At 35.7% G+C, this 16,793-nt stretch overlaps 1 protein-coding gene across 3 annotated transcripts in view; it reads right to left on the reverse strand.

Moving 5' to 3' along the window:
• Positions 1 to 16,793, reverse strand: part of LOC101711381 (solute carrier family 5 member 4) — a 37,491-nt gene that overhangs the window by 3,987 nt on the left and 16,711 nt on the right. For 2 of the 3 annotated variants that reach the window (XM_087198686.1, XM_004843524.2), the window contains 6 exons: positions 14,927 to 15,147; positions 9,911 to 10,046; positions 8,147 to 8,254; positions 6,891 to 7,041; positions 5,163 to 5,331; positions 3,810 to 4,025 (listed from right to left, as the gene is read on the reverse strand). In XM_087198686.1, coding sequence (XP_087054812.1) covers positions 3,810 to 4,025; positions 5,163 to 5,331; positions 6,891 to 7,041; positions 8,147 to 8,254; positions 9,911 to 10,046; positions 14,927 to 15,147 — 1,001 coding nt within the window. The remainder of the gene's footprint in view (positions 1 to 3,809; positions 4,026 to 5,162; positions 5,332 to 6,890; positions 7,042 to 8,146; positions 8,255 to 9,910; positions 10,047 to 14,926; positions 15,148 to 16,793) is intronic. The other variant, XM_087198685.1, reaches the window with a different exon arrangement.

Consider the following 16,793-nt stretch of genomic DNA (forward strand, 5'->3'; position numbering starts at 1 on the left):
TATAATGTTTTGCATAATTTTAATTGCATAATTATACATATTTACAGGGTACAGAATTATAATTCTGTACATCTATACAATGTATAATAATCAAGTCAGGATAATTAGCATTTCCAACTCCATAAGCATATACCATTTCTTTGTGTTGGAAGCCTTCAAACTCCTCTCCACTACTTCTGATGGGTATCACACCTGAAAGAATCAGTGAAAAATCCCCTGGCCATGACCTTGACTCTGAGGCACATAGCCTAAGAAGATTTGGAGAGAAGATTTAATTGGCATTGGCTGTTATGTATCTGAATGTCCCCCAAAGCCCTATGCATTCAAAGGCAGAGCTTTTGAAAGGTGATTGGATCATGCGCACATTATACTCATTAGTGGATCAGTCCGCTGATGAGTTTATAGCTACATGTGCTATTAGGAGGTGGGGACTGGTTGGAAGAGGTGGGTCCAGTGGATGTGACCTGGAGGTTATGCCTCCCTTCCTGGCTCCTCCCTTGACTTTCTCTGCTTCCCTACTGCCATGAGGTGAGCACCTTTGCCCTCAACCATGCCCTTCTATTGCCGTCCTGCCTTGATGTTAGCCAATTAAGGTCTGAGACCTCTACAAACTGTGAGCCAAAATAAACCTTTCTCTTAGTAAATTGTGGGTATTGGATATTTTGTCCCCAACATGAGGAAAATGACTAGGACATAGACCATAATCATCCATTCTCATTAATCCTCTGAATATCTTGGCTGGGAGAAATTTTTCTTTCCATTTCTCTTTTCTCTTTTCCCTTTCTACTATTATTATTTGTTGTTATTACTTTTGCAGTGTTGGAGATTGAGTCCAAGTCCTCATGCACATTGAAAAACTGCAAATTGAAATTCCATTTGATCCAGCTAAATCTCTTCTTGGTATCTTCTCAAAGAGTTAAGGACATCATATTACAGTGGTACATGCATACCTATGCTTATAGCAACATAACTTATAATAGCTAAATCTTGGAAATGGTCTAAATGTCCATCGACAGATGAATGGATGAAGAAAATGTGGTATTTATACACAATGGAGTACTACTCTGCTATAAAGAAGAATACATTTGAGTTATTTATTTGAAAATGGATGCACCGTGAAACCATAATATTAAATGAAATAAATCAGACACATAGATTTAAATATCACATGATTTCTTTTATATAAGAAATCCAAAATATAAATCATTTAAAGGGCAAAATAAATAATAGATAATAGGAAATAGAGAAATAGATGTTTTACAATCATGAATGGAACCCAGAGATAGAGAGAGAGTGCGGGTGGGGAGGGAAAGGGAAAGTAAAAAGAATTAAGATGTATTATGTACATGCACCAATTCTCCACTACAAATGCAATCATCATTTACTGCAAATATGCACTAATAAAAATTAAAAATTAATAAACTGAGAAAGAAATCTTGAAAGCAATATACCATTTACAATAACCACAAAAAAATTACCTAGAAATAAGCCTAATGATGTGAATGACCTCTCAATAAAACTTATAAAACATCAGAGAAAGCAATCTAAAGAGACATTGGTAGATGGAAATACCTCTCATGTTTATAGTGGGAGAATTAATGTTAAAATGGTCATATTGCTCAAAGTAATTGACAGAGTCAATGAACTCATCAATATATCAATGACATTCTTCACAGAACTAGAAAAACATCCTAAAATTTATATGAATGCACAATGACCCCAAACAGCCAAAGCAATATTGAGCAAAAAAAGCAAAGCTGGAGGCATCACAATGTCTTATTTCAAGACATAATACAGGGCCATAGTAACAAAAGAGAATGGCATTGGATAAGAAAAGACATGTATATCAATGTAATGGAAACTAGGAATAAATCCATGCATCTATAGTCAGTTGATTCGTGCCAAATATGCCAAAAACATACATTAGAGAAAGGATAGCATCTTTGAGAAATGATGCTGGGAAAACTGGATATCCACATGCAGAAGATTGAAACTTGACCCCTATCTGTTACCCTGCACAGAAATTGACTTAAAATGGGCCAAACACCTTAATGTAAGACCTGAAACTCTGAAACTCATATAAGAAACACTTCAAGATACTGGCACAGGTAATAATTTCCTGGATAGAATACAAAAGGACAGGAAATAAAAGCATAAATTGACAAATCAGATTATATACAATTAAAAAAATTCTCTACAGCAAAAGAGACAATTAACAAAATGAAGAGACAACATACAGAACGGGAAAAAACCTTTGCCAGCTTTTTATCTGACAAAGATTAATCATAACCTGAATATTTAAAGAACTTAAAAATTTAACAAAAACCTCACATATCTTGATTAAAAATGAGCAAATGAGCAAATCATCTGGCCAACAAATACATGAAAAAATGGTTAAGGTCATTAGCTATCAGGGAAATGGAAATCAAAACTACAATGAGATACCATATCACCCCATTCAGAAACATTAAAAATGACAAAATCTGGTAAGGATGTAGGGAAAAAGGAACACTTACATACTGTTGGTGGGAATGTAAATTAGTATAACCACTACAGAGAGCAATATGGAGGCTTTTCAACAAACAAACAACAACTAAAAATAGAAATATCATAGGATCCAGCTAGCCCACTCCTGGGTACATATCCAAATGAAATAAAGTAAACATAATTTATAAGCATAAGTTAAGAAATTGTCTTCCCAGTTCTCTAGAAAAAATACTTTCTAAAACTTGATAATAAATTGTGGTTATTTCTATTGGCAAAAGCACTTAAACTTTATATAGAAAGCATGATAAATTTCGTAGTTTTCATTTTTCAACATCTGATATTTAATGCAAATATTTAATTGTGAATTCTGGTGTCATGTCTTTTGGAAAGTAATTTGAACCATCACTATGCTTCAGTTTCCCATCCATACATCATTTACTGGAAATCACTTAAAGAAATGTGCAAATGAGCACTTCTTCAAAAATTATGATAAATACAAAAATACATAAAAGCTATACTTGTTAGTAATAAACTCAAATAATATTTTTATATACACAGTATTTATATTTAAAAAGTTAACATTTGTTGGGCCTTTATAGTGTCTCCCATTGCCATAGATACTCTTGTTGAGGAAATACATATAAATATATTTCCCACTTTTACAAGTATTTTCACAAAGCCCCCTAAAAATGGGATTAGTGATTCATAAAGTAGAAGACTTTAAAAATTGATAAATACTGCCCCATTGCCCTCTCATAAACTGTACAATTCTCACATGCACCAAAATGCTGTTCTGTGGGCAAATCCAAACTAACATTACACATTATTCATATGAAGCATTTTTTGTCAATTTGAAAGATAAAAATGTACCTCACAATTCTATTCAATTCTTCCCTTTCCTGAAACCTGCTACCAGGTGCCTTAAACAATCTCTGCATTAGTATTCAGACGGGATATGAAATTCTATTCATCCCCAAACAGGCCCAGGGCATGTGATAGCTCTGTTGTAAAGTCCTTCTTGGTCTCTTGGGCAACTGTATTTTCCCTGGTATCCCATAACAGTGGTATAAATTTACCTCCCAAGTGCTCTGTTAAATTTTAAAAGAAGGATGCCCATTTCCTAATCCTATACTCTTAATTATCTGGTGCTTTGAACATAGAAGGTGCATATTGTTTAATGAATAGAGAATAATTTCTCAGGGTTATTCTAATTTTAATGATGTGATGATTCTTTTGGCCTGAAACTTGTACACTAGCTGCAACTTTAGATGGCAAAGAACTCTTATTTTAAAATGAGCATATATCAATTACACATCACTTACATTTACATCAGGAATGGGTTTTGTTAGAAAGGAAATTCCCAGGACAACTATTGCAGACACACAAAAGAGAATGATGGCAAAGTACAGATAGTGCACTCCACAAATAATTTGAGGACAGTTTGTGGGAGCCAGACAAGTTCCTGTTCCATAGACCAACTCTGGAATCATGCGAATAAGGCCCATTATAAGTCCAATCATCAGACCCCAGAATGCTCCCTGAAAAAGAAACAAGAGAAAACTCGAGTGCTTAGAAAAGATACAAAAATCATTCACGTACTCATAATTATCATCTTATCTGCTTTCTCAACAAACAGCTAATCTTGAACAAAGGTTAGCCAAACAGTGAAAATTGCAAATATATGGGTTAGTAGTGAGTTGTAGGGCTCCATAGTCCTGAAAAACCACTGCATTGTTGATTCTCCACTTACAGGACTCTTCTGTCTTTAATGACTCAAGCTAAAGTTTCCCTGGTTTGTGTTTTACAGATATATTAAAAACTTGGGATTTATTTTGTAGAATAATTAGAAACATGATTTTTGCTAAACAATTTGAAGAACCGGTATTAAGCAGTTTTGAGAGTTCTATTAAGTGCTTGACAACTGAAAGCACTTATTTTCTCTGAGAAATTTATAGTGGTTGGAAACATGTGCCACTTGTTCCCCTGTTCAAGATGTTATGTTTTAGGAGAATGATATTGCATAGAGATTAAGAATGTAATCTTTGGGTGGAGAATTATTCAATTTGAATCATAACACTGCACTTACTAAGATGAAGTAACGTGTGAAAAGCACATAAATATTAACTACTCTGCACCTGTTCCTCATCTGACAGTCATAATAATAAGGTTAATATCCAGGAACAATTGAGGGATTATATGCACTTGGGCAACAATGATCAATCAACTTTTTATATCACAATAGCAAGGAACATATTTTGAATCTTTACTAGTTGTTTAGATTTTCTCCTAATACCTCATTTAACCCTCACAGAAATCCCATTAGGTAGGTACTATCATTTTACAGACAGTGAAGTGATTTGCTTTAGATCACAATATTATTAGATGGGAGAGCCATGATTAGACCCTGGCCATCTATCTCCCAAACTTGTGTTTTTCAGCACATACCATGTAATATTCTGTAAGGAGTATAAAGATTGTACTATGAATATAGAGTATAAATATTAAGTATCTGCATACTTTAGTAAGTATCAAGAATTGTGGCTGATCACAACTGAAATTGAGATGGGCCTTGAGTTGTATAAATAGGGTAGAAAGAATGAATTTTGTTATCATAGTGAAATAAATATTTTTTGTTCTCACTCTATCACGGAAACAGTTTCCCAGGTTTCACTTACTTGTTCATTAACTCGTTTACAGAAAATGGCAAGCAGGAAGACAGCTGCAATTGGAGGTCCAAGGTAGCTGGCAATTGCTTCTGTGTAATGGATCAGTTGTCCACCTTGAGACACCTCTACTAATGGGACCCATAGAATGCTGAGGACAATTAACACAATAACAAATAGCCTGGTAAGAAAACAAAATGATTTAAATATTAAACAAAAGTAAGAGAAGTCTCTCCACTGTGTCTTAGTTCTTGAATTTATTCTTGTACCATTCATTGGCTTTCAAAACAAAATCAAGCTCCTTGACCTGACATTTACCCATGCTATGCCAAATGATTATCTGATGGTACAATGACAGTAAAGTACTTTATCTATAATTAGTCACAATATTTCACCTATGAGGTTAAATGCACACTCATTAAAAGAGTTCATATATTAGCTATTGATTAATAATTCTCTAACACAGTGTACACATAGCAAAAATAAATACTCCATGAGTTCTATTAATCAGTAATTATTTATATGATAAAGAAATTAGACATCTCTTTTTGTCTTTCTCCAGCTTTACTGGAACTAAATCAGTTTGCATAGGCAAGATTTAAAACAAGCCTCTATTTATTCCAGAATGCTGGGTGAATGACAAAGAATACTAATTTTTGTATTTTACTATTTGAACAGTGCAGGAGATAGAAAGAATTGGTTAAAATATATTTACTAGTGGTGAAAACTTGTTAAATAATCCTAGAGCCCAGGGGGCATGACTTTCACACTTTTCTAAACTGCAAGATCTTCCTTCTGTGCTTGTGTGAATGAATGAACAAATATAATTTACTAGGCTATATAAAATATCCGTAAGTGGTAAGAACCCATTAGAGATTCCTGGGGTCCAGTGCTTAGGTTTGAAAAGATGGGGACTGACAGGAGGTTCTGGGATGGTAACTTCCATTTATTGATGTGATCAGTGGTTACATGTGTGCTCATCTTGTGATGTTATCACTGAACTGTACAATTATGTTTTAAAGGCCTTTTATATGTGTATTATACTTCAAATTTTAAATCACTTTACAAAATGCTATGACAATCTAGGATCTACTTGAAAAGTATGAAAAGGAAAAGGGAGTATTTTAAAATCCATTTTTTTTTTTGGTACAGGGGATCAAACTTAGGACCTTGCACTTTCGAGGAAGGCAGTGGCACCACTGAACTAAATCCCTAGCCCTAAAATCCATTCTTTCTGCTTATTTCATTCCATCTCACTCCCTTCAAGTTCCTCAGGGTCCCCTGTGTTGATATAACTCTCTAAGCAATCTCTTCACTTAGTTCCTTTCCTGAGTCTGTCCTTTGCATGGGAGAGGACATGGCCCAATCCTTAATGAACACATTTGATAAACTAATCTGTATTAGTATGTGGATGATGATTTTTTATGTCCTTTATGTAATATACATAGAAATGTCTAGAGACAATACATTAACCTGTCAGAGTAGGAGGAATTGTATAATTTGTGAAGATGTCATTGGAGGGGATTGTGTGAGGAAAGGTCTAAATAAGAAACAATCAGAGGCATTTGAAGATCTGAAAAATAAACCATTTCATTTGAAAGTATGGCCTTACTTTTTGTATCTGGAAAGAGAGAACTTTATGGTTACTTTCAATATGTGCCAAATATTTGGGAGGTCTGGTTTGCCTTTAGGCCTACCATTTGCCACTGGAATTCTAGGTAGAAACTCAGATCTCCTCACCGTCCAGCTATCAGGAGCTCTTTCTCTGATGCCTGCTTCCGCACCTTGGTATAGAGGTCTATGCTGAAGAGGGTGCTGGCGCTGTTGAAGATGGAGGTCATGGAGCTCAGGAGAGAGGCCACCATGACTGACAGCATCAGGCCTCGCAGTCCTGGGGCCAGGAGAGGGTGAACACACTGGTTAGTGGCTAAATGCTGTGATGGATGAGAGCTGGGCTAAATCAGAAAGTTGTTCATAGATAAAAGTGTCATCTGGAACATTAGATAACTGATATGCCTATCAACACACTCTGAAGCATTTCTCCGTGATCTGAGAATAGTACAGAATTTAAATCTCAAATATAAATTTAGAGGACATCTGATGGAACCTAGTTTCAGAAGAGAGGAAACAGTGTCATATCTTTCTTTTTCTTTTTAAATTTTTTTCTTTTTTCTTTTTTGGTACTGGGGATCAAACTCAGGACCTTGTGATTGCGAGGCAGGTTGCAGAACCACTGAGCTAAATCCTTGGTCCATATCTTTCTTTTTAGATGCTCTCTTGTTTGAGGATTGTGTTTCCTTCACCTAGAAAATGTTCATGTGTGTCAGGGAAGAGAAAGGGCCACAGAAGTATTAGCTGATCTTTCCACCTGCTTAACTCCAAGCTGTACCTGCTTAGCTCTGTACAGCACCTTTCTCTGTTTCAGTTTGACAGCAATGATCATCTTCTGTCATTCTAATAACTTACTTATTTCATATGTGTGGTTTATTTTCTGTCTCATGATACTGAAGTGTGAATTTCAAGGAGCAGGAGTATTTTTTTTGCCTACTTCACTTATGTTTTATAAATACCCTAGCAGTGGCTGGGATATAGTATAAATAGCTGTAAATTAAATCAATTGAAATCTATTATTTGAAATAGACTTGGTCTAGAGAAAACAGGATAGTTAACTTCTAGTCCTCTGAATGTGTAAGTTTGTGGCTATACAATACTTTTACTCACAAACAGGCCATTTGAGTGTTCTTGATTGACTTAGAAGACAGTCTTGAACCTGAAGGAGTAAGAATACTTCTGACAGAAACTACATTTGTTTCACTCTGAAATCTCCAGGCCCATTATATGGCTGGTAGCCTGTGGAAGGTACTCAAGAAATGTATATGAATAGAATTAAGTTAATGAAAGTAAGAATTACTAATGATTATAACATAACCTTCTTCATGGCCCATCTATATATAGACAAAGCATCTGAGGTTATACAAGTACGGATGTTCACTTACCAGCAGGCATCAGGTCCAGCACCATTGTTGGGTAGGCATAGTTAGTGCAGCCAATATCGACACCACAGTGTTTTACACACTCCGAAGGTACAACACAGGCCACCATATCTGAGGAGACATGTGAAGGAGAGTTCGATGTGAAGGGCTCAACCAGGTACAACCCATAACAATTGGAAAAAGAGATAAAATGTAAGATCATGGGTAGGTGGAAAGACATCTGCTTGAAAATTGGGGATTAAACTTTGAATTTGACATAACAGTTTTATCCCTTTTTGCCCAGAACGTAACCTAAATTTCTCATTAAAATAGGTACCCATTCATTGATCCATGGAGCAGAACTCTTCCTTGGGATACAACCCAGCTAGAGCTTTAAAGCAAACAGAGAAAGCTGATCCCATCCTCCCAAAATATGGCAAAAGCATAAATTCTGAAGCATATACCTTCAGAGATAAAATAGCAGCAGCAACAGCATCATCATCATCATCATCACCATCATCATCATCATTATCATCATCATCAACAACAACAACAACAATAATGGCAACAACAGAAAGTTAAGTCCTATGGGCAGGCACAGTTAGCCCACTATTTTTCACCTAAGTGAACAAAGAGGTGTCGCTTGTGGTGATCAATTGGTGTGATTGTCTCATAAGAAACAATGCCACATCCCTGGGGCAGTTGCAGAATATCTTGGTAATTTTTCTTTTTCTTTTTTTCTTAGACAATATTAGGACAAGAGACAATGAAAATTGATAATCACCCAGAATAATAACATCTTAACATGTTAGCTTCTTTTTAATATTTTTTCCAATTGTTTTCAATGGAGTAATGTCTTTTTTTACACAACTATGATAATCATTGAGATATTATTTTGTAGTCTGCCATTGACATTTAACATAATAATCTCAGCATTCTTCAAGTTCTGAGATAGTTTTCAGTCTCTTATGTGCATTTTTCCCATAAAGATAACATACACAATAATTTCTTTGGCTATTCCCTACTTGTTGGATATTTATGCATTCTTTACTCTTATAGACAACACTGCAAAGCAACAATATGGGTTGATGACAGTGATTTTGAAATTCATGTTAACAAGATTTTAGTGAAATAAGCTGACATCCAGTTGAGAAAACATAGAATGGATTCAGTGTTACTTGATGGATTGCTGCAATAAAAATAAATTTGATTAGACAAGAAAGACTCATAATAATAATAGTTTCACTTTTCATACCAAAAAAAAGTACACTTTAAGGAAGCTTTTCAACACTAATAGTTACTCTCAGATGACTCAGAAATTAGTGTGCTCCCCAAAAATCTGATTCTAAAGCAGTAAAAATTGATTCAGTTCTCCAGCTGTCTCATTAAACCCTAGAAGTCAATGTATCTCAAACACTTTCTCAGTCAAAATGTCACCACACTCAACCATTACAGCTCACTCAACTCACATTTGACAAATTGTACTGCATTCTCTAGTGCTTTTCTACCATATTCTCTAGACTTCATAAAATTAAAGTCACTCATTGAATGAGTCTCAAAGGCCTACCATGAGAAGGGCAGACAGTATGAAAGGGATAAAGGAACAGTGTTAAATATGCCAAATTTTCCACTGTTTGATCCTCTAAACAGGCTGTTCCCTCAACCTAGAATTCTGCTTTTATTTCCATCAAAAGTGGGTTTTCTAATTTATCAAGGTTTTACTGTATCTTTAAAAACACTTTTCAGAATTCAGGGATAAAAAAGAGAAGATATGGATGTATAGCTTGCCTGTATACAGAATACGGCTGATCATTCCTGGCATCACCATTAAGAACAGGGGCAGCAGCTTTAAATAACCACACATGATGCAGGCCGCCTTTACATGAGACATGTCCTTGCCAGATAAGCAACGCTGTACAATGACCTGGTGGGATAATATGACATATTAGTGAAACGACCAGAGCATAGTATCAGGATTAATGTTATAATAAGAAATAATGTCTTGGTTAGGGGGAAACAATGTGCTTTGGAGTAATATCAGGATTTGAATTACTATTTCTTTTGCATAGTATTTGACCTCTATGAGTCTCAGGTTTCTCATCTTCAGAGCATTTATCTCTTGCAGGGCATTATGAATATTTGGTAATGTATGTAGGATTTTTAGTATACAGAAGTCAACACATATAGTTACAATTAAAATATGTTTACAGCTCCAAGGCTGCAATGCAGCAATGACAATGTTCCTCCAGGGACAATCCTGTTCCAATTGCCTCACTGGATAATCAGACCAGTTGCTTTGAAAATACCACAGTCAGGATGACATCAGAACAGATATATCACTGAGATATATCACTTCAAAATGTTCTGAGAATTTCATCTATAATTTTATAACTCCTACTTAAATTATGAAATCTCTTTTTTTTCTTAAATTCTTTTCTTGGTACATTTTAGGTATACAATACATTTACATTTATCATTGGGTACTTGTACCTGTACATGATGTATCTTGGTTCTTATTTTCTCCCCATTCCCTGTCCTCCCTTCACCCATGAAATCTCTTAAATAATAATTTTCTTGGCAGAGCAGCAAGCTACACTGCAGGGATAGCTGGAATGAGTTTCTCAACGTGATGTCTTTCCTTTGCCCCTACTTATAGGGTTTCTGCTGTTGCTAAGACTACAGGCATTTGTCACTGTGTCCAGCCTTTAGCTTATATGATGGATGAAATTGGCATCTTTGCTTAAACAGTTTATAGCCAGAAAGCCAGATTTCCTGAAAGACTGAGCCCCAACCCACCAGAGTGGCCAGGACTCTCAAACAAAATCCTCATAGCTTCTGCACAGGAAAAGGAACAATCAAAAGAGTTACCAAGGATCTATAGAATGATTACAACTTTTGCCAGTTACATTTATGACAGAAGATCAATATCCAGAATATATAAAGAACTCAAACTCTGTATCAAAGGCATATAACTCAATAAATAAATGGGTAAATGAACAGAATACACACTTCTCAAAAGGTTAAATAGGAACTGCAATACAATCAAGAGCAAATGACATCCAAGATCAAAAGCTGAGAAAATCTACTTGAGAGCTAGTTTGGAACATTCAATATTAATGAGAAACTAACAATGGGAAATTTATTCTAAAGGTCAGGAGTACCTGGCAGTCAAATAGAAAAATAATCCAAATTTGTATCTACTTTTCTCATATAAATTATAAATGATATTATTTATCTAGTACTTTTTGAACCAATATATCTTGAATGTTATTGGTAATGATATTTTTTACCACTATTCCTTTGTGAAAAATTTCCTCTGTATCCTAGCATAGATTGTCCATTTCATAGTAGTATTTAGATGTTTTTTTGTAGCAAATGTTAATGATTCCTATTATTAAAGAAGTGCCCTAAAAAGAATTTTCTTGCAAAGTAGAATTTCTAGTACAATGCCATAAATTTTTGATATTTTTATTCTCAAGAATTGTCAGAAAATAGGGAGGTATTCCTTTGCTTTTTTAGACAGAGGGATAGAAGGAGACATTTGGAAGGACAACACAGATCACAGATGAAGGAGGGAGTCCAGTCACTAGATAAGCAAAGCTATGTATCAGATCTAAAGGTGGATGTAAGGGCAATTATGTGAGGCAGGTCAAGGAGTCAGAAATGAAATAATAGATGATAAATATAGTTCCATAATGGTGAAATGATGCACTCTTTGGTAGGTATATTGAGAAAACCAGTTTATTATCCACAGAAAAATAAAACTGTGTCCAGTGATTTAAGATGTAATTTAAAGTGATTTTAAAAATGTGAAATTATTAGCTTGAAGTTGATGGAAACTGTTTAGGCAGAAGAAATATTCAAATGACACAAAATAGTCTAGATGCTATAAAAAGGAATATACAGAAAACAAAAAAGGTCATAGAAGATATATATACATATATGTATATATGTATATGTACATACACACACACACACACACAAAGGCAAAAATTGTAAGAGAAAGTTCAGGAAGTCTACAGAAAGTAGAGCAAAGCGATAATGAGTTGGGAAATGGGGAGAAAAGATAAAAAATAAGAGAACCAGGGGCCAGGGATTTAGCTTAGTGGTGCCGCCTGCCTCGCAAGCGCAAGGTCCCGCATTCCATCCCTGGTTCCAGAAAAAAAAAAAGAGAACCAGTTGCAGAAAACCAATACCCCAAAATACAAGGTTCCCACAGGACAAAAAACAAAAAACAACTCCCCCCCCAAAAAAAACCCTGGAAGCAATCAAAGAAAGAATCCCCTCAAATTACTCAAAACATCAATTTCCAAATTATACAGGCTCATAGTTGCCATTATAATGAACAAAAACAGATCCACACAATACTACATTGTGATGAAATTTCAAAATCCCAAGGACAAAGAAAATATAAGCTGCCAGGGAGAAAAAGGAGTCATATCTCTCAGATCAACGATAATTTTGGAGTTTCTCAAGCTTAGTAGTAATACAGAAGACAATGAGTCTATGACTTTGGGAAAATAAATTCTTTTTTTAAAAAATTCTTTTATTGGTACATTTTAGATATACAATACATTTACATTTATCACTAGGTGCTTGTACCTGTACATGATGTATCTTGGTTCTTATTTTTTCCTCATTACCTGTGCACCCTTCACCCCCTCCACCCTTGCCTATTTACATACTTCGTTTCCATTTTTATTTTCTTTTGTCATAATTTTTCCTTTCCATTCTTTCCTTTCCCCATCTCCTCTCACCACCCCTAACCCTTTGGACCTTTTCCTATTTCAAAGTATCAATTATTAGTTATTAATCATTTTAATCCTTATTTACACTCTCAGTTTCTCACACTAGAGAAACTATTTGGTATTTACACATGTGTGTCCTATTTATTTTACTTGAGAGTATGGCCTCAATATGCATCCATTTAGCTATAAATGACTCTAGTTTCTCGTTCTTTATGGCTGAGTAGTACTCCATTTTATGAAAAAAACCACACCTTCTTTATCCAGTTTCCAGTTGATGGGCTCTTGGGCTGTTTCCAAGCTTTAGCTATTACAAACTGTGCCGCTATGAACATGGGTGCACATATATCACTGTGGTATGATTCTTTCAATTCTTTTGGGAAGATACCCAGCAGGGGAATAGCTGGGTCAAATGGGACCTTCAGCCCTAGTTCTTTGAGGTATCTCCATACTGATTTCCATAGTGGTTACACCAGTCTGCACTCCCACCAACAATGGAGAAGGGTTCCTTTCTCTCCACACCCCCGCCAGCATTTGTTATTGGTTGATTTCTTGTTAGCAGCCACTCTTTCTGGGGTGAGGTGGAATCTCAGTGTTGTTTTCATCTGCATCTCTTGAATGACCAGTGATGTTGAACATTTTTTCATATGTTTATTTGCTGCTTTTACTTCTTTGTCTGAGAAATGTCTGTTCATTTCAGATGCCCATTTTTGAATTGCATCTTTGAATTTGGGGTGTCTGATTTTTTTCAGTTCTTTGTATATTCTAGATAGTAGTCCTTTGTCTGAGTTACAGCTGCTAAAAATTTTTTCCCACATTGTAGGTTGTCTCTTAGCTCTGTTGGTGGTTTCTTTTGGAGTGCAGAAGCTTTTTAATAAGCTGAGATCCCAGTTGTTGATTCTTTCTGCTAATTCCTGTGCTACTGAGGTTTTGTTCATAAAGTCTTTTCCTATGCCAATATCTTCAAGAGTTCTACCTAACTTATCTTCCAGCAAGTTTAGTGTTTCTGTCTTAATATTTAGATCTTTAATCCACTTTGATCTTAGTTTAGTGCATGGTGATAGATATGGGGAAAATAAATTCTGAGAAGAGTAATAATGGCCAAAATAACAATTAAGGAAAGGTAAGAATAAGGACATTTTCAAACATGGAGATTCACAATAAATTTATCTCCTGGCTCTATCAGAAAGCTATGGAAGATTTAATTGTTTTTAACAAAGAAATAAAATGACATGAGACACTAGATAAAAGGAGATATAACTCCGGAATGAGGCAAAAAGAATGCCAAAGTCAGAGGTCTTGGATGAAGAGTGAGAAGCCGAAGGCCCTATAAGTAAATGACGAATGGCAGTTGGTAGAATACGTGGTGTGTTTGTAAGAATTGAGAGATTTTGACAATTTTCAGAGTTATTGGAGCTTAGTGAGAAATAATCACCGATCAATATTAAAATGAAGAATTATTAATTTCATGTAAAAGAGAAAGTTAAAGAAAAATCAACCCTAAATGTAATACAGCTCATCAGTGAATTACATTCATGTAGGCATGAAAATGGTACCAAATACTGTCCTCTCCAAAATGATGATTGCATTAGGGTGGAGGAACAGGAAGTGTACTTGTGTGAGATTGAGGATTGGAAATTGAAAGAGCTAAACTCTCATCTCTCATCATAAAAAAATCTTAATTTGGAAAACCATGAGGGAGCTGTACCATGAGTTATTTGAATCACCTTGGGATCAAGCTAATAAGCAAATTCTGATCTGAGAGTGTTTGTTCTAGTGAGGTCCATATGATGGTTTCCAGATCACACTTTGAGGACTGTATTTGGATTCAGAGAATATAAATAAATACCAAAACACTTGAAGGAGCTGAAAGTATTTGCCTCTGATGGCCCAGAAATTATGTAGTGTGTCAGTAGGTGTTATTTTTCATAAGAAGCTTTAGAGAATTGTTTGAATCTTTAAATGATGTTTGTGTAGAAAATAGAAACTAGATGCTTTCCTGGTCTAATAGTAAGAACAACATAAATTCCCCTTCCTTCCCTCCCTCTCAGCCCCTCACCTGATCTGTGCACCAGAACCACACAGCCGTAATGGTCATTCCAAATACTGTCCCTGGCCATGGAATATCCCCAGTGACAGCATCTCGGAATATGTGGAAGGAGTCTGCCTGCGGAGTGTAGCACCTGGGGTTGATGGTCAGATTGTCCCCCTCAATTACAGATGGGATGGCATTCATGTACTTCTCTGTAAAGCTCTCATAGCCTCCAACTTCAACAAAGGCTGAAAAGGCATCAGGTAAAATGAAACATCTTACAGAAATCTAAACATCTGATGTTTATGATTACTTCCTTTTGATGAAGGCGCACACCACCTCCCAGGAGCCTGTTCTAATCCTCAGTACTGCCTGCCCAATCCATGTCTTTCTAGTTCCTTCACTGGCTCCAGCATGCTACCAGATTAAGTTTCACAAAGTACATAAGGGCAACATCTGTAACTTTTCTTTTTATGGCGCTCTTTAAAATTTTGATTCAGTGTTTAGTCTTATGATAAAAATAAAACTGGTAGCCAATAGACTGATATTGATGTCTCACAGACATGCTGAGCAGGAAAAACCTCTGATGCTGAGCTAACAGAGTGGGTCTATTGGAATTTGCTGTCAGAAATCCTAATCCTCTGAGGAAAAATGGCCTCTCCTCCTGACTCAGAGCCTGGGTGTTCTGACCTTGCTTGGAATCTGATTTCCTGGAGCTGTATTGTATCTTAACAATATTACAGCAAAAAATTGGAAAATTAAGGATAAGAAATTGGAGGTAGCATGTTAGATCTAATGAGGGAAAATAATGGCACTGTATCCACTGGGGGTCTGGAATGGTTAGTTATGTGTAGAAAAAATTATAGTTGATCTTAGAAAAACAAGCCTAGGTATCTGAGACCACTTAGTATAGGTTCAAATGATGAAAACCTCATCAGAATATTATAAAATTACAGAGTTTAATTGACATTCCTTTTTTTTTATTAATCGAGTGCCTACTATATGCCAAGCATTATGCCAGGACAGTGTGCAAAATGAACGTGCAAAGCAGGAATTCAGGCCAGTGGAGGATACAGACAATACAAGGAAATTGTTTTTATTAGGTAAATATAGTTTAATAACAGAAATACATGGAAAGCTAGGCATGTTGGTGCATTCCTGTAATCCCAGTACTCACGAGACTGAGGCAGGAGGACTGCTGCAGGTTAGAGGCCAGCCTGGACTACATAGTGTGTTTGATCAGCCTGAACTAAATAGGGAGACCCTGTCTCAGAAACAAAACAAAACAAAACAAAAACATGGAAGACCTTAGGAGACAAGAGGGTCTTCCTTCTCATTCTAAAGATAAGAGAAGTGAGACTTACAGAAACCACTGAAAAAGTGCGTCCCTGAGGTCAGAAACCAAAAACCAATGAACAAAAATAGCAGATTGTTCTGGATAACTAAATATAATGTACACAAGGAGTTGATTTTAGCAATGGCCTCCAGAGTTAGCAACATGAAATAGAAAATTTTTGCAATGATGAGACTGTTTGAATTTGAGCTGTCAAATATAGAAGTCTCTACCCTTCTACTGGATACTTGAGAATGCGTAGGCAAATGAATTTAATTCAATATCCACTTGTAGCTAACTGCATCCCCACTGTGCTGAGATACCAAACTATCATGGTATATTTGCAGTTTCTTTAGTTTTTTTACCTCATGTATCTTCAAGCTTTGTGATCAGATGAATGCATGTTTAGGATTGTTTTATTTAGTGCAGTTCAAATGGATGGAGCATGGTAGTTACAGGACAGGGGAGAGACATTTATTTTTACCTTGTATCCTTTTCACTGTGTGCATGGATTATCTATGCAAAGGTAAAAAAACAGCATACTAAAGGAAAATGAAAATT

Source organism: Heterocephalus glaber, unplaced genomic scaffold, assembly GCF_053883595.1.
Source record: "Heterocephalus glaber isolate CG9 unplaced genomic scaffold, H.glaber_assembly_v1.0 deba00001687, whole genome shotgun sequence".
Classification (NCBI taxonomy): Eukaryota; Metazoa; Chordata; class Mammalia; order Rodentia; family Bathyergidae; genus Heterocephalus; species Heterocephalus glaber.